This window comes from Silurus aristotelis, assembly GCF_946808225.1.
Source record: "Silurus aristotelis genome assembly, chromosome: 11".
In the NCBI taxonomy this organism is placed as follows: Eukaryota; Metazoa; Chordata; class Actinopteri; order Siluriformes; family Siluridae; genus Silurus; species Silurus aristotelis.
Window position 1 is genome coordinate 21,857,787 of NC_139584.1, and position 18,724 is coordinate 21,876,510.

General features: G+C 38.7%; 1 protein-coding gene across 6 annotated transcripts; it reads left to right on the top strand.

The window, feature by feature from the left end:
• The first annotated feature begins 1,492 nt into the window (after window positions 1-1,492).
• On the top strand, window positions 1,493-14,967 carry wnt5a (wingless-type MMTV integration site family, member 5a). 6 transcript variants are annotated; one of them, XM_083553377.1, is made up of 7 exons: window positions 1,535-2,181; window positions 2,314-2,495; window positions 4,041-4,105; window positions 5,704-5,843; window positions 7,414-7,661; window positions 10,157-10,449; window positions 12,766-14,967. In XM_083553377.1, the coding sequence occupies exons 4-7, from the start codon at window positions 5,719-5,721 to the stop codon at window positions 13,222-13,224; spliced, it is 1,125 nt and encodes a 374-aa protein (XP_083409503.1). In that variant the 5' UTR covers window positions 1,535-2,181; window positions 2,314-2,495; window positions 4,041-4,105; window positions 5,704-5,718; the 3' UTR covers window positions 13,225-14,967. The 6 variants fall into 6 exon arrangements, with proteins under 6 accessions (XP_083409501.1, XP_083409503.1, XP_083409500.1 ...); XM_083553374.1 differs by having other exon boundaries at window positions 1,535-2,495; XM_083553376.1 differs by lacking the exon at window positions 4,041-4,105.
• Window positions 14,968-18,724: the final 3,757 nt, after the last annotated feature.

The window sequence follows — 18,724 nt, forward strand, 5'->3', positions numbered from 1 at the left end:
TTTCACCATTTAACAAATCAAATTAACATTAATTTTCATTGATTTATTTATTTTTTGAGTGACCAATCAGATTAATACAATGATTACAATGACTTTCTGAATAATAAAAAATGAGGCCATTTAATAAATCATCTGAAATAAATAGAATTTGTCAGTCATCAGTTACACAATATATATTTTTTTCCTACTCACAAATTTCTGATATAACACTTTAAATCTGCAATCCAACACTGAAGTCTACTAAAACCTCCAGTTTACCCAAAACTCGTTTTACAGTTTTACTGTATTTTCATCAGGAAAACCAAACCACCATATGGAGATGGGATGAGGACAGAATCTGGGCCAAGTGAATTTACAACACAATCAAAAACATGACAGAAGACAGTGTGGTTATGTAGGAACGATTTACTCTCGTTCTCTCCCTTTGTTTTCCTGGTTCTCATTAACTTTTTTTTTTACCTCAACAAGTATAAAATCATGATATATTTGTAGATCGCTTTTGAATAAAGTTTAGAGAATTTACATGGTGCGATCGGGTAACTTGAGGGTGTTTTCTGCAGAGTTCACGTCGCTCGAGGTTCTACGCGCCTCTAATGTGTCTGTGACGCAGCAGCTATGGAATGAAATGTCATTAAGAAATACATCCGATGTGAAGTGAACCATTTTCTGGGCAGTTTCAGATTGGACACACACACACACACACACACACACACACACACACACACATATTCACACACTCACATTCTATTTCTTGCTCTCTCCCTCTTTCACTCTCTCTCTTTTGCGCGCGCGCTTATAGGTTCGGTCTGGTCTCTCCAGTGTTCCTGGGCGGTAATCTGACACCCCCCCCCACCCCACACACACACACACACACCGCAATGAAAACCTCAGACTCGACTTTGGCACGGATGCTGCAATAGCCCCGGGTACTTTATGAGTTTATTTTAGGTCATAGAGACGCCCGTGTTTGTTCCACGCTGTTCCGCCCACTTTTACAGTTGTACCCGGTGGTTCTGAAGTTGTTGCACCTTTTACACACTTAACCACTCTTCCTGTATATAAAAAAAAACCCAGAAGCAATCATCTTCGTGTGTGTGTGTGTGTGTGTGTGTGTGTGTGTGTGTGTGTGTGTGTGTGTGTGTGTGTGTGTGTGGTTCCAGCGGTTCTACACTGCAGCATCTTTGGCTCTGGGTATCTGAGAAATGTGTCACTCTCATTGTTTCATTCATTCACATGCTAGCGATCCTTCACGCACCCGACCGAAGAAATCCGATTCATTCCCTTCTCCATTCAAACAGTTGCGCACGTGTCTCGTGTCTCCATGACGCACCGGATTACGCGTGTTTCACTACAACTGTTTTAAATACAACCCGATCAATGCCTAATCCACGTGAATAGTGAGAAGTCTTCCTCTGCCCGATTTTTTTGGGGGGCGGGTTTTATTCTAATTCGGCGTTCCTTTACGCGAGCCGACGAAGTTTGAAAGAGACGTGTGCGCATGCGCATAAACTTAAAGTGGGGTTTTTTGGTGCGCGCATCAGTAGCGGGATTTAGAGAAAGAGAGTGGAAGAGAGGGACGGGTAGTTAGAGAGAGAGAGAGAGAGAGAGAGAGAGAGAGAGAGAGAGAGAGAGAGAGAGAGAGAGAGAAAGAAAGCAGGTGACAGCTAAAGAAGTGCGCCAGTTTGTGCTCCCATCATTTCACCGCTCTTAGTTGGTCAGAGCAGCGCCTCCGGTCGGGAAATAACACTAAGAATAATTTACTCCTCTCCTTTTCTCCATTTGTTTTCACACTTTTTGGGGGAAATAAATATAGATTTATATATCTATTTTTTAAAAGACTCGTTGACATTATGGAGTGTTTGGCGCTGCGGGTGGAATGGAGAGTCCAGTAGACGCGCCGCGATTGGTCCCATCACCGTGTGGATATTGGAACAGGTAGAGCAGAGCTCAGCTCAGAAAAAAAAGAAAAGAAAAAACACCCAGAACCGCCTCGTTTCTTTCTTTCTTTTTTTTTTTTTTTTTTGGATTAACCTGTGGGTCGAAAACGCGATTTCCTTTCCCCATGTTCAGCAGCGTCTCAGACTCTCAGGATCTTGTGTAAAAATCGTACATGGGAACTTGTGAGGACCAGAAGACGCGTTCGCCCGCGGCATCCCTGCTTCCTTGTGAATTTATGTCTCGGTAAGTGTTTCCGCAAAGTGCGTGGCCACGCCACTGTAAAAGAAAATAAAAAAAAAAGAGAGGGAGAAAGAAAAAAAAAGAGAGAGAACTCACCATCCCTCATTCCCAAACACTTCGTTGCCCATCTAGCAGCAGCACTTAGAGGTCGGACCTGTGAGCTCCTGCTCCTTTACCGCGCTGTGGATTGAGACCGTTTTCGGACTTCTAGACAACTTCGGAAGTCGGATAAAAAAAATATAAGCGGGATTTGCTTTGGAATTTTCATTCCAAATCCATCCATTGCGAGAGGATCCTCCAGCACGAACCACTTTATTGTAAGTGAAATTTGGCTTTTTTTTTTTTACTTTTCTGTTGTCAACGCGCTTATTTCATGCTCCCTATATAATAGACACAAATGTAGTATATTCTTAAAAAGAATAATTTGTGTACATATAGGTAATACGTTTTTTTTAGCGTGCAAAATTGTGTACAGTTAAATGTTTTCAATTAAATCCAACATTCTTTGTTACCTTTTTATAAGATTAAAGTGAAAGAGGCGTTCGCAGGTCTATTTTGTTGGAGCTGGCGCCCTCTAGTGACTACCGCTTTATATGAGCTTTTGTCACCCACTTTGTGGGCCAGCAATGTTTAATTGAAACAATTGCGCATTAAGAGCGGAAACTATTTCTATTATGCGCCCTTTGTTGCGCAGGACTGATGCGCATTAGGGCACCGCAACGCAAAGAATTCAATGGGCATTTTTTATGACGTTTTTTCTCCTTCGAGGGAATAAAATGTTCAATACTTTTTTTTTTTTTTTTTTTTTTGCACTGTTTTCTTTTTAACATTTGGAGGAGGTGAAAGATAATTAGCTTTCTCTTCATTTTAACGTTTCGTTTTTTCTTTATTCCTGCGTGTTTATTCTAATATTAATCTATATCTAGCTACTCATTAATGATCGAGAAACTGAAACGAGTTTGTGTCAATTGCGTATTTATAGCATTTGGTCTTAAAACAATTTTTATTTTTTTGTTAGGAAAAAAATGTGGATCAAAGTGTTGGCTAATTTTAGAGGAAAATTTAAATGGCTAATATCAGGAATTTGTACATGCACCCATTGAATAGGATGTTTTCAGGATAACGGATACATTGCAATCAATTCAGATCGCTGACTTTATTTATTAATGAAAGAGGTTTTTTTTATGCAACAATATTCAACGATTGAAGCATTTTTTTATTAATATTTTTTTTGTACCGAGAAGTGTGCAGGTGTCAGAAGTCAGGGCGCACAATGACAATTTCAGTGCTACTATTGCGTGTATGTGCTGCTATTAAACCTTTAGCACATTCCCATTGAAATCAAATTAAAATATTTGTACTCTTACTTAAATACATATTAGTTTTGATCATTGTGATGTATTGTTAACGTTGGGCTTTTCTTTTATGCAAATAAGCAGATTTGGACCCAAAGCCAAGTTTAAGCGAAAAGCCTTTTTTGAGTTTTTTTTTTTACTATATACCTACATTCGGTGGCCATTTCTCCCTCTCTCGCTTTTCAATGAAAACACACTCTTAACTATCCTATCAACGGGGTTAAAACTGCTAAAATAAAACCACATGTTCGGCGCAGAGACTGTGAACTTGGCGCACAGTTTAATGACTATTAACGGGGCCTCATTTCGTACTAAACTCTGCAAAATGTAAACCATGACAAATGAGTCTCAATATAAATGATTCCAAAATCAGAACTGGACTGTAACCGGCTCCTGGAAAACCTTCAACATTTATTTATTTTTTTTCTTGGGGGTTTGCAGAAATTGCGCAAACATTTTTTACTTTAATTTGTTCCCTACATTTGAAACAATTTCTGTGAATTGCAGGCGCGCGTTAAGCTGAAATACACCGAAATGCTTCAGCGCAAAGGAATGCAGTCTATCAAGATTGGGTAAAGAAAAAAAATATATATATCTGTATAAAAAGAAAAACAATCCCCGGCACTCGTTTCAAAATTTTCCAGGGATTTTTTTTCTTCGTTTAACTGCGTGGTTAAAGGCTTTATTCCTTTTAATTGTAGTAATTCCATGCGACGCTAGGCAGTTAAACCATATCCCTGAATCTGACTTGCCAAAAAAAAAAAAAAAAAAATATCCTGCTTTAATACCGACAATCGGGTAAATGTATATCTATATATTTTTATATATATCTATAAAATGTAATATATTTAAATTAATTTGAATATTAAATTCAAGGTCGCAATTAAACATTTCACTATGTCGAATCTGGTCGCCTGAAACGAAACGTAGGCCTGAATCAAATATCGCACGAGATTTGTTTGTTTTTTTCTTCTTCTTTTTTTTTTTACGTTATTTTATACGTGCCACTGCTTACACGTGCATTTTAAACGTGCTAATGTGGCCATGTTCCAGTTCCATTCCAAGCTGCACAATGTGGTGTTTGTTAATGACCACTATAATAGGCTTTGCAGTGCAGAAATATAGAATGCTTCAATAATCAAGTACTGCCATACACGACTATCTAAATTGTAAATATGTATTGTTCAGTCTGACTAATTTCGCAGGGTTTATGTAACATTGTAACATCATCCACTAAAGTAGTTTATTTAACCCATACCAGATCAAGCATAATCATACATGCATGCAGCCCAGTAACTGATGTGCTGTTTTAGAACAAAACCTTTTACAGACAGAGAGAGAGAGAGAGAGACACCCTGAGTCCTTCTTCCACATAAGCTGCAAAGCTCAACCTCTTTTCAATGACTTTGAAAGGAAATAATTAGTTACTTATTTTAAGCCGCTCCCCTCAGAGCAGGCAGCGGCACAGGCCTGCCCTGTCTGACCCTGGTCGATGCACATTGCTGTAATTTAAAATACGTCCATCAAATCAATCTTATATACTTTTTAACTAACAGTAGGCTGACAACAAACTTCATATTACGATCATCTAAGTGATGTTTTCGGATCCGGGTTAATATTATTAAACCGGAAAAAAATGTGTGCTCTCGATCAGCATCGGTTTCAGTATAGAAATAAAACATCTAGGTCACAAAAAACCCCAGTAAATTACACAAGGCTTATATTTGTACAAAATATCAGATACCGTCCACATTCTTTGTTCTCTGGGTGGGTTGGCCAGTGGGTTTGTTGTTCATTTAGAAACGCTAACGGTGAAAACGGGGAGAGGACTGTTTAAATTTGCTCTCCGGTTCATCTGGGATAGCAGCTTGAACGCTATAGAGAGGAGCTGAAAAAGTTTTTCCAGCTCTGTCTATCTGTTAGTTCTACATGATTTGCGAGAGGCAGGTATTGTGAAATCCTTCAGCTGCTGAATCTTATGCACTGTTGAAAGCGCACGTATACACATACGTACGTTAGAAGATGCTTTCAAATGGTTAGATACTAACATGTTCATGGGTACCAGCTAAAGCGTAGAGAGCTCCTTTGTGTAACACATTTTTCTCTGACAAAGTGCTGTTTTGTTCTCCACCAGCTAACCAACTTTTAATTTATTTACTATTTTTTTCAGAGCTGCTATTTCAGGATGCTCGTCATGAACAGGCCATCTTCCTCAGGCTGGGTCAAAGCCATGGGCACGCGACATGGAGTGGTTGCAATCACATTTCTTGCCTTCTTCATGCAAGTGGTGGTGGAGGCTACCTCATGGTGGTATGTATCTAGAATATACACACTGCGTAAGACAAACACAGCTGTGTGCGAGTGTGTGTGAGAGCGAGAAAGAGAATTGTGGACTGTTAGGTTGGCCAGACGAAGCACGGATAATGGATCAGCAGAAAAGAGACAACGATTTGGCCTCTAGCGCTTCTTCTCCCCTCTTTCACATCATATCTCCTTCATCGTCTTCATCTTCTTCATCTCTTGTACATTGTGGATGAAGTCGGTCTGGTTCCATCTTTTGTGTCCCACCGCATTCTAAAATAAATGGGGGGGGGTACATGCTGACTTTAGCACATACGCCTTTGCTCAGTTCTGACATTTCCCTCTCTTTATTTTCTTTTTCCCTGTATTGCCAAACCAAAATGATGAATATTATATAAAACATAGAATGCTGTGGTTTTGCAATGAATTTCCAAATATGCATAAGCACGGACTGTGTAGGTTTGTGTTTGTGTGTGTGTGTGTTTCTATGGGCTTGTCCATCCGATTTCCATTAATAGAAAAAAAAAAAGGCAAAATCGGTCTGTGCCGGACCAGATATCAGATATACTGAATATAAAGGAAAAAAACATGTTCTGCTGATTACCGGATTTATTTTGCTCAAAATGCATCAGCGCAGTTTTCAATATTGTCCATGTGAGACTTCTTAACTAATGGAAAAGCAAATAGTGGTGTAGAACCGTCCAGAATTGAATATTCAGGGAAATCCCTCTTGGTTTTGACTGTTTTAATCTTAGCAACTCCAGCCTTCATAGGTTCCACAATGACGCCTGAATCCGATACAGTTTCATTGTGAAGTTGAATGGAGCGAGTCTGCTTGGATGCATGCTCCATACACAAAGGAAGAAGGCAATAAATTCTGTCTCGTAACATCTTTAATTGTTTGATTTGCTGGAAGAAAATGAAGGGCTCGTATTTAAAACAGGCTGCCCTTTCCAAGATGGAAGGTCTGATTTCATTGCGATTTTCTGCCTGTTTACTTTTACCGCATATGATGCTTGCCACTGTGTCTTTTCAACCAAACTCAGCTGATTGAGTTGGACATTACTTAGTAGTGCACAAAACAGGGACTTTTTTCGTTCCCAGTAATGTTATCCCAGTACTTCTCCTGATGTATCCACATGGACAACGTGTATAGTATGGCTGTTATCTGAACTGCAGTCCCAATCCTAGGGTTTATCTTTAAATTTCAGTGTTCGCTCAAGCTTTTTGCCAACTACACACAAGGCCACTTTCTCTTCTCCTAATCCTAAACTCCTATTCCTATCTGAACCAGACCTATATGAAATGCCTTACCCTCGATAAGAGCCTCCTATAATGTAGATAATGTTGATCTTTTTCTCTCCTCTTAAATCTAATCTTATATTTTCTGTCTTCTATCTAATAAGTGAATAAGAGAGTCCCTGCTCTATTCTGCGAGTACCCACACGTGCTAATGATTTACTTTGTACAAGACGTGAATTGTTGGGGTCACTCCGCTTCCCCCTCGTATAATTTCCACAGTGTATCAGATTTCCTGGTGGACTAATTGAATGTGCTTGTGTTTGTGTGCGTGTTGCAGGTCTCTGGCTATGAACCCACTGCTGGTTCCCGAGGCTTACATCATAGGCGCTCAGCCGCTTTGCAGTCAGTTGGCAGGCTTGTCCAAAGGCCAGAAGAAGCTGTGCCAGCTGTACCAGGACCACATGCAGTATATCGGCGAGGGCGCCAAGACAGGGATCCGGGAGTGCCAGTACCAGTTCCGCCATCGACGCTGGAACTGCAGCACAGTGGATAATTCCTCAGTATTTGGCCGTGTCATGCAGATTGGTAAGTCTATCAAAAAGTGGTGGGGGTGGGGGTGGGGGTGGGGGTGTAACCAAAACATGAACGGAACATTGTTAAATGCTTCTCGTAATTCTAGTTATTCTATTTATGCCATAAGATCAGCAGATTGAGGCCTCTGTTTGTGACATGCATAACACTAAAAAGACACTACAAAATGTGTAGGTCATCAATCTCAATGTAAAACCACATCTTTGGCTGGTACCAATCTTTATTAGGTGCAAGCTTCTTTCGAAACTTCCCGGTTCCAGGCTAGAGGTTTGAGTCGAATGTACAGTGTGTGTACCTCCGTTCAGATTGTGATTAATGACTGAAAAAAACAAAGCCCGGAAAATAGAGCTGATCAAATCTGTAGCTAGTCAATCGAACTGCATTTAATGTATTGCTGTGATTTGCAGATGAGGGTCGAGCTGGTACTTGGCTCCTTTTTTCCCCCCAAAAGAAGATGTTGTAACAGTATCTTTTATATATATATATATATATATATATATATATATATATATATATATATATATATATATATATATATATATATATATTATACACACACCCTTTTTTTCTTTTTCTCCATTGATTGGCTTTGTTTTGGCAGTACGGCGATTTTTCCTTGTTTAGTCAAGGGGGCAACGGGTACTTAATGCAAGGAGCGTGCACGTGGTAGTCCATTTTTAACAGCAGTGGTCAAGAAGAATGTTTTTACAATGAATCAGAATAAAGGCTGCCTCTAAATGGCTAGCAAACCGACATTGAAAACGGTGAGTAATTGCGTTTAGCCTACATTTATACCGGACTGCGTTCTAAACTGACCCCGCCCTTCTATGAGGGTTTGATAGTATAGGGATTGCAAAGATGCTAGAAGTTTATTTTTCTTTCCTGATGGGAACGCATTAATGATAAAATCATATTCAGTTTGGCTTAGTTAGTTCAACCCTGTTCAACTCCGGAAAAAAAATTTATCAGGCTAGCTAACGAAAGGATTAGGTTCAAATATTCACTATAAAATGGTGTGCCTTTGTTACAAAGCGGTCTGGCTGAGGACTGAGGGTGTGCTTTATAGATGCGTTGTATTTTGATAAAGTTACTGCATGTTATTGTCAGTGCAAAATGCATTTGAGAGCTGTGGTTTGTTAATCTTAGATAAACCTCCCCAGATACATACTAATCTTGAAGGACATAAACAGCTAGAACTTCTAGGTTGAGAAATGCAGAACTATTACAAAACTCGCATGTTATTATTTTCAGCAAGTGTCACTGTTTAGGTTAATTTAAGTTCATCACCAGATTTAGTTGATTCATTGCATAAATTGCTTTTGTTTTTTAAATTCTCAGTAGTCTTTGTAGCTGTCCAACTTCTCCTTATAAGTTCATCCTACTGTTTGCTTTAGGGTCAACCTTGACATGGGCAGTTAAACTCATACATCGTAACACATCTTTATTGGAATGCAAATTACGGAAATCCAACACAACCCTGGCAGAACCAAGACACTCTGATCACCTCATCCATCTCTGCTTGTCCTGCAGATTATGGAGAGGAGGACAATTAGGGTCACTAGGGGGATGGAACCCTAGTTTGCTGAGAAAAAGGGAGGTATCTCAAGGACAATCTGTCTATCACCAGCTCAGCTATCTTTTCTAAACCTTTCTAAAACATATGAAAAAAAGTAGTAACCTTTCCGCTGCAGGCCAAACCTTCCCAAAGAACCTTTCCATCTGGATCACATTTAAACGTTCATTCCGCACCGTCTCACTTTTTATTTTTTTTATTTTTTTTATATATATCTTACAAGCGTTTATTTCATCGCCTGCATTGTTTTAGATGGAATGGTGTCTTTACTTCAGTGACAGAAAACTCCCTAAAGCCCCAGTATTTCATTACATTCTAAATCCCATGTCTGTGAAAAAAGAACCTTACTGCTTTTAATAGGCTATTATGAGGTCTTCTGAAGTAATGGAGACTCGCTGATGGGAATAGTCCACTTCACATACAGTATACCTTTTAATGCTGGAAAGTCTGTGGTCTTTTTGGATATCCCTCAGGCGTAATATGAAAATTGCCTCTGAATGGTTGCGGGTCAGGTTATTTGAGGGCCGTTTTGCAAACCGTGGGCTCTTTTAGATGGCTGGAGCCATTGAATTCCTGGAAGGTTTGTCCACCAGCAGGGGGCATTGTCATATTTCGGAATCAGCTTTGTACGGGATGGAATATTATTTAATTAATTTATTTTTATATATATATATATATATATATATATATATATATATATATATATATATATATATATATATATATATATTATATGCGCGTGCACACACAAACACATAACACGCTTTAAGTTATTTCTATAACTTAGTCTATTTCTATAACGGCTTGAGAAATTGGTTCTTGAGATGTTATCTTGAGGAGAATATGTTTGCAAAACTTGATGACACACTTATGTTTCTCCTCTGATCCTAAAATTGCTTGTTTGTTTTTTGCACAGGAAGCCGCGAGGCAGCATTTACATATGCAATCAGCGCTGCAGGCGTAATGAATGCGGTGAGCCGAGCATGCAGGGAGGGTGAGTTGTCGAGTTGTGGCTGCAGCAGGGCGGCCAGGCCCAAAGATCTTCCACGAGACTGGCTCTGGGGAGGTTGTGGAGACAACCTGAACTACGGCTATCGCTTCAGCAGGGAGTTTGTCGATGCTCGTGAACGAGAAAAGGCATACGAGAAAACTACCACGGAGAACGCACGACTCTTGATGAATCTCCATAACAACGAAGCTGGGCGGATGGTGAGCTTTTGCTTTCATGCATTGCTCTATACTTACTGAGATTGCTGGTGAAGTATGTTTGTAATGCACTGGTGCATGCATACATGTAAAATGAGTGTTGTATTCAATGTCTTTGTGAAAAGTCATCAGAGAATGATCTTTTTCCAATGGATATTAGAATAGTGGTAAGACTTTCTCAGGACCTTTTTACAGCAATTAGTTCATTTGAGTTCAAATCTGAGCAAAAGTGATTTTGCTCTTAAATGCAAACAATTAAATGATCGAAAATGGGAATAGATTTTGCCTGAGGTTTACATATAGCTGAAGATATACTCATAAAACTTCTATTCCCTGGCTAGAAATATGCAGAAAAACAAACCTTTGCCAAAAACACAGAATCTGCACTTTGTAAATGATTAAATAAGTAACTAGTTTTAACTCAAAACATTTCATGTAGCACATCCAGGATTAAATTTCTCATCAGTCCATATATCCAGAATTCATGGCATGTTTTCAGCACTACAGCTCTGTATTTTGGCTCAGCTTCCTACTGGAAGTCTAATTACATTCTGACTACTAGAGTTCTCTCGAGCTGAGCTCTCCTCACTAAGACTCTCTCAGACTGGTCGTTCTGGTTTGCACCCAAGTTTGATTTTAGAGTTTTCACCTGCCTATGCAAATCTGTACGGACAGAACAAAAAAATGACCATGGTTTTATACAAAACCATGGTCATTTTATGTTCTGTCCAAGTGATGCATATTGAATCTTTAGCATTTCATATCATTCTTAATAATAATCTTACAGACTAAATAGAAATAGGAAATGTATTTATGCATTTACTTTTGTTGCTCTGTCCATTTCAAAATGTTACAGTGGATGTACAGTGCATGACTTCCTAGATATGAATAAACAGACCACAAATGTATTATTCAATCTGCTAAACATATCATATTATATAACTGGAATAGCAACAGTTTTCTACAGCATTTTGGTCAGTACCAACCTGCAGGTAGAATAATGGACAATTTAACATTCCAACTGTTTCTAATCTTGAAAACCGAGGTTCCATGTCAGCGGTGTGTGTTATATGGTTGAAATCCAGCTGAGCGTGAAACTATGAGAATAATAAGAATGCATGCTAAGCTCTCATCTGGGTAACAGCTTGCTCCAGCCTGCTGCGTGTCAAGAACCCCCCTTTGATCTGCATGTTTCTGTAGCTCTGACTTCATTTTTTTTGGTCACTGATCATGACCTCACTTTCCTTTATTCATGAGAATGCTCTACCTGAGGCAGGTACATGCCTTAATCACATGTGTTCTAAAGGAAAATTTGTTAGCTCACGCTCAGTGCTTACTGACTGAATTAGGCTAAGCTGTAGTGGCGATTGTCAGACTGTGTTCCAACTTGATGACGAGAACAAACATTGACACAATGTATAAACAATCAGAACAATGCACAGAAACTAATGTACTTTTTTTTTTTTTTTTTGAGTTTGAGTTTTTAAGGCTGGTTATAAAAAGACTAATAATTTTCTTCTAGACCTGAAACTAAACCCTGGTTTTAGTGGATTAAGTTTAGCAGGCAGGTGTGGATTATTAAAAGGAGTGTATGATAATGACCAGCAATGAGTTTAGTACATAGAGTGGAAAAGTAAAGTGAACCTTTTGCACGTAACTTGGATAATCACATGATACATTTTAGGAGACATAAAGGCAGACAAGCAGCTTGTAATGCCAGAGTTGAACTAATTGTTATTTCCTTACACCCCTGAGGGTCAAGGTAAATAATATTTAAATGTAAAAAGGTTTAGCATACAATATTATACACAGGGACAAACTATATACACACACACACACACACACACACAGACACACAGACACACAGACACACAGACAGAAAAGGAAACCTCTTACATTGATTGTTTTTAAATAACACAATGAAAGATTACTTTTTTATTTAAAGGTGATTGAGATGAATTGTAGTAATTTAGTTTGATCTATTTTTAATAAATTTTAAAGTGCTTTTTAATTTGCATTTAACTTTTATTAAAAGTTTGCCGGTCTTTGTTAACTTTTAAGATGACTATATTTTCTATTTAAAACTGATTCTTTTTAAAGTTACTTTTTTATATATATATATATATATATATATATATATGTGTGTGTGTGTGTGTGTGTGTGTGTGTGTGTATATATATATATAAATTTGTATGTGACTTGCCTTTAAATATCACTGTAGCTGTTATCTAAAGGGTTGGATTAGGATTTGATTGTCTAAATGTAAAAAAAAAAAATGTTTAAATATAAACACTAAATTTTTGCCACTTTCTCCCTCAGATGGCATCTGACCTGGCCCATGTATCATGTAAGTGCCACGGGGTTTCGGGTTCATGCAGCCTGAAGACCTGCTGGCTCCAGCTGGCCGATTTCCGTAAAGTGGGTGATGCGCTTAAAGAGAAGTATGATAGTGCAGCGGCCATGAAGGTTAACACACGTGGCAAGCTGGTGCAGGTGCACTCTAAGTTCAACCCGCCCACCACCCACGATCTGGTGTATGTGGAGCCCAGCCCGGACTACTGTGTGCAGAACCACAGCACAGGCTCGCTGGGCACGCAAGGGCGTCTCTGCAACAAGACCTCCGAGGGCATGGACGGTTGCGCGCTCATGTGCTGCGGTCGTGGCTACGACCAGTTCAAGGCCACACTGGTCGAACGCTGCCACTGCAAGTTTCACTGGTGCTGCTACGTCAAGTGCAAGCGCTGCACAAGGGTCGTCGATCAGTTTGTGTGCAAGTAGCCTGCTCTTTATTGCATCTTATTTTATTTTAATTTTTTTGCTGAAAGAGAGCACGAGTTGTCTGCAAGTAGGATCCCTTTTTCCACAAGGAGATGGAAGAACCTTTGGGAAAGTTGGGCAATGGAAAGGAAAAGAACTATATAAATTATATTTATAGAATCAAAACAATTATACTGTTTCAGAAAAGACTGACCTCTTTGTGTGTGTTTTATATTTTACATTCTTAAAGCAATAGGTACAAGAAGTTTAAAGAAAGAGTATTTATTTTCTGTGATCTTTTTTTTTTATTTTTTTCCTTTCTCTTTTGTTCCCCCAATGTTTTTTTCAAAAATGGAATTTTTCGCATGTGAGTGCAATCCGACGACCCGGACAAAAGCAAAACCTTCCCGTTTATCCACAAAAGGGTAAATCGGTTCATTTTGGTCCTTTAAGAGGTTCAAGTGCCGCACTGGCATTTTACTCAACCACACCGAGTGACTTGAGTAATGCGGTGCCATAGTGTTTCGTTTCAGTCTCAACCACTGTCTGCCTGGGTTTGTATATCACTAAGAGTGGATATATCATGGTTATTGTGTGCTGCAAGAATAAGCTGATTGATGTGTCTTTAAACCCAAGCACACTTAAGCGTCACAAGCTACACTCTGTTCTAGATCAGGAAGTCTTTGCGTTAATCCTGGTGTAAAGAATGCTTCGTGTTTCAGCTCCAGTTCGTTACTATAAATGTAGCGTGGAACTATTACACGTGTTCTTTTTTTGTTACACACACGTTTCTGCACTGAGTGACCATGCAACCAAAGCTCTCTGACCCAAGCAGCCTGAATAAAATGTCACTCACGGCTTTTAAGTTTTACGCACCTGTTTTCTAGTGGCACGTCTGGTGAAGGTGCTGCTGCTTGAGCTACGTTACACAAAATCAGGCCATAGTTTTGGGATGAAAAGCACTTTTGGAAGCTGGGTGGCTACATGGTTGAGTACGAAAATGTACAGGCTATCTTTAGAGTGTGAACAATGCACAATGGTGGTGCTGATTTATGATAAGGGATTGACACTGGGAAATGGCTAACACTTGTTTAAAATGATAAATACACTTCGGTTCTTTACACATGTTTATTCTTGAAAGGCACATCATCGTTGGCACCTGCATCCATCCGACAAACTTGCCTTTTTTTGTTTGTTCGATCAAAGTCGAAAATATTCATCCTTTTGGGATTTCTTGTCATAAACTTTCATTTAACTACTATACAGTTACCACTAGTTATTCATTCTTTCATTTTATCATTACTACTATAATTCATTATAAAATCCAACCAGTATATTTATTAGCTGACAAACATTGAGGCTTTTAAAAAGGTATTTTTTTGTGAATGATTTTTTTTTTATATATGTATTTTTTTTTTTAATCAAACTGTTAATGTTCTTTAATAAATTTTAAATATTAACAAAGTCCAGCATCTGAAACCAAACCCTTGAATCATTGAATCAGCTTTTTTTTTTTCAGTCATCTATTATTTTACTCATGCAACTACATACACCACGTTAAACGTGTGTGTATGTAAGATAAAGTGATAGCTCTTCTATATTTGTACAAAAATTATTAAGGTAAGATATTCTGTATTTTTATATGTCATATGATCATCCTGAGTGTCAATGCTTCTGCATATGACACGTTCTGAAATAACGATTCTTTGAGTTGAGAAACCAAATGAAGCTTTTGAACAAATAAAAAGAAAATGTAGAAACCACTCTGAAGTGTAGGATTGAGAAGTTTTTTTTAGGAAGCATGAAAAACGATACCATTTTTCTATGCTTGATTAAAAGTCACGCCACCGTTATAATGCCTGACCCTCTGTTTAGTCTGCGATGGTTTTCCGCTTCTCGGAAAAGGAAGCCTGGTTTTAAAAATCTCACAAGCTTTTCCCTAAAGAACTATACAATACTATGATTTAAAACTTTTTCCCAAATGCAACCTTCAATCCCCGTTTTAGAAAGAAGGTGCCCTTGCTTTTCTCCCACTAATCTTCCTCAGTTCATCCACTTTGGCATGGTGGCCGAGCTTGTCATGCAGCCTTCTCAAAGCCACCGCCACTTTCATTCCTCATGCGATAAAGAGTGTAGCGGTCCAAGCCGAGGATCGGCGTGCTCAGATTAAGAGCACTTTCCCGACATCAAGGGGACCTTGAGCTCTGGGGCTGCCATGCTTTATCTCATCTGAAAATATCTGCAGGCATGGCATCTGATGCCTCTCGAGCCCTCGTTTGATGTCTAACACTCAGTTTATCTGCAACCAAATGAAAGAACCCTTTAGTGCTGTTTAATACAGAGTGGTAAAACAGCAGGCATTTTATGTGTGGAAGTCATATGAAGCTACAACTGTTGTTTTTTTTGTTTTTGTTTTTGTTGATTCTGCATGAAGCAGATCCCCAGATTTGCATCATCAGGTTTGACAAAACAGATATGCACTATTTGGCTAAAATAATATATAGACTCCTGAGCACCACCACAAGATGCTTATTGAACAACCCTTTACCAAAAAAAAAAAAAAACAGGAGCTTGGCTGAAGTGTTTTTTAATTTAGCTTCAAGAGCATAATGATGTCAGGCATTAATGTTTGATAATAAGACCTGGGATGTTCCAATTCCTCCAGGATTTGTTCAGTGGGATTTATTTAACAGGCCACTCAAGTTCATCTTTAGGCCTTGCATTGTGCACAGGAGCTTCATCATGCTGATATATTTAGGCCTCTTAGATCCAGTGAAGGGAAATCTAATGCTTTCAACTTTGAAGTTTTTAGAAGACTAACTTAGGGATGTAAAGGTCAAATGTCCATATATTTTGGCCATATATTGTGTTTCATAAAACATTTTATAGGAATTTTTTACATTCTCATTTCCTATGAGAGCTCTCGTTTGCAGAGCTGCACCTCCAAAGAAGTCTTACTACAATTGTAGTCTGTCCAGATACGATCTGCCAGCAGGTACATATAAATCCCCTAAATTTGAATCAAAGTACTTTGGATTACATGAAGTGATAATATCTTCTGAAGTGAGTCAGTAGAATTGGTTGAATCCTCCTTTGATCTGCCTGCATTCACAGTGGAGCGCAGCGCACAGATCATGGGTGGATGTTTACGTAAGATGGCTATCTGCTTGGGAAAACAGACAAAGAGGAAGCACGTCTTACCAAGAAGTGCTGGCTAAACAGAAAAATGGCGAGAAGAAATAACTGATATCTATCTTTTGGCCACAAAGCAAAACATGCACAAGAGAGATCATTTAGCACTTCATGAGCCTCTCAAACTGTTTTAAATGGAAGCGGGTCGACTTAAAAGGTCGTACGAGATGACTTTATGGCAGAGGTATACTCCAAGCAAGAGGATAACTTGTTTCAACATTGTGGTTTTGTGGTGTAGAAAAAAAGACACTTGAAATGGACTATGATGAGATTTGTTAATTTACTATACATTCCCCCAACACACAAAACTATGTACAGTACAGTGGCCACTTTATTAGGAACACCCATTCGTTTGACTCCAGAACAGCCTTAATTCATCATTGCATAGATTCCACAGGGTGCTGGACAAATTCCTTCGAGACTCTTTTGCATATCCACATTCTTCCACATACTAGTTGTGCACTATTAAATTCAGATCTGGTGACAGAGGATTGCCATTAATGGCTATGACATTCAAGCGTTGCTTAATTGTTAATGCTCACTGTAATGGATCATTGCATAAATGAGCAGGTGCTTTAAAGGGATCACTAAATCCTATTTGCGCATATTTGGCAATTTTATCTCTGCAAGTCACCAGTTGCTGTATTATAAAGTCGCCAATGGCGATGCGACTCGCATTTCATTTTTGATGACATAAAATCAGGCAGATAAATGAAACATTCTGGAGAGAGTTTATACAGTAATTTACTAGAATGCATATTCATTATATAGTACTGGGTAAAGCAGTAACAGCATGTGCTCTTTGCTAAGTGCCGGTCTATAATGTGTACTTTATCAAGGATTACGTGCACTCTCCTGTCTCCATTTCCATTAGTAATAGCTGCACCATGTTGATCCATATTTGGATAAAGTTATACTTTGACACGTCACTGCACATGCCCACGTTTAGTCTCAGAAGGTCAGTGTCATTTATGTTTGTCAATGGTCATAAATATTTCTGGATGCTTTGCCGCTGCAAATATTTGTTAACTTCACTGGATATTTACATCATAGGTTCTTCTGAACAGTAGTGTTAGTGTTAAATGACTAGAGATGGAGGATTAGGCAAAACTCCAAATATTTAGTTTTCAGTGCAAATAATTTAATACTAAAGACATTTAACACATTTTTTCTTATAAAGTAAATTAGGCTGATTTAATAACATGCATGCTTTAGCAGTGCAAAATGTGTTAAATTCTTACTTGAAGTTTGATTTTTCCTGTTCATTTAATGCGATCAGAGTCTCCACTAGAGTCCTTTACATCAAGGCCCCAGAACAGGCAAAGAGGATCAGAGCAGAATGTGTGATGCTTTCAGCTTTTGTGTGCTTTTCATTTCTTCTGCACAGTGCCCTCCTCACATCTGATCAACATTCCTGTGCAGCTTCTTCATGATAATTACATGAGGAGTTGTGTTTTTCTAAACCAAAGCAGCTGCCTAATGCAGGCCAGTAATTGAATCCAGGGCTCACAAACACACACATGCGTGTGCTCACAAGAAAACCGGAGATTTTTCGATAGGTGGGCCCATGCAAGCTAAGTGCAGTGCTGATCCTAGCATTAGTGCATAGAGCCGGGCCCTGGGGCGAGGGAGACTGCAGAGCTCAGTGTGAGGCACGTAGCTTAGCGACGAATGCACAAAAGCAAACGGACCCCAAACCTCAGGTGGTCCCATTTAAGATGGAAACAGCTGCAAAAATGTGGCAAAACATTAGCATTACAGTTTCACAAAGTTATCACTTTACAGCCCTCCAGACAAGTTCAAAAGTCCGACCCTGAAAGCAACAATCAAATGGCTTACAGGCCTAATGCTGAAACCTAGCTGGCAAGGCTTTTTATTGTTGTTGTTTTGGCCAAAACGCTTTGAAGAACAAGGCCTCTGCTGAAGCATGTGCTCTGTTTTAACCAGGCAGCCTGTCTCCATCACAACATCTCATAGATTTCGAATGTGATCACAAGCCTTTCACACTTGATATGTATGTGATGTGACAGAAATAAATGGACATCTATTCTGCCATATTTATACCCTGAAATCACAGGTGTGAATTCAAGTACACATGACATCATTAAAATATGATAAAATATCAGCAGATGTCCCATATGTGGAGAATATGGCAATAAAAGAATTGGAAGAAAATCAGACATGAGATTTAAAAGCTTGTAAAAAAAAAAAAAAAAAAAAAAAAGGAAAATGTGAAAATTTAACCAACATATAATTTTGAAAAATCAATGTTTAAATCAATCAATCATTGGTAAACTATATGTAGAAATAACAAAAACAATGCAAATAC

Excerpts from the sequence above, each read along its gene's own strand:
- wnt5a (XM_083553375.1), top strand. The coding sequence starts at position 5,719 with ATGCTCGTCATGAACAGGCCATCTTCCTCAGGCTGGGTCAAAGCCATG. Across the intron at positions 7,662-10,156 it reads TGGCCGTGTCATGCAGATTG|GAAGCCGCGAGGCAGCATTT; the intron begins GTAAGTCTATCA and ends TTTTTTGCACAG. Across the intron at positions 10,450-12,765 it reads ACAACGAAGCTGGGCGGATG|ATGGCATCTGACCTGGCCCA; the intron begins GTGAGCTTTTGC and ends TTTCTCCCTCAG.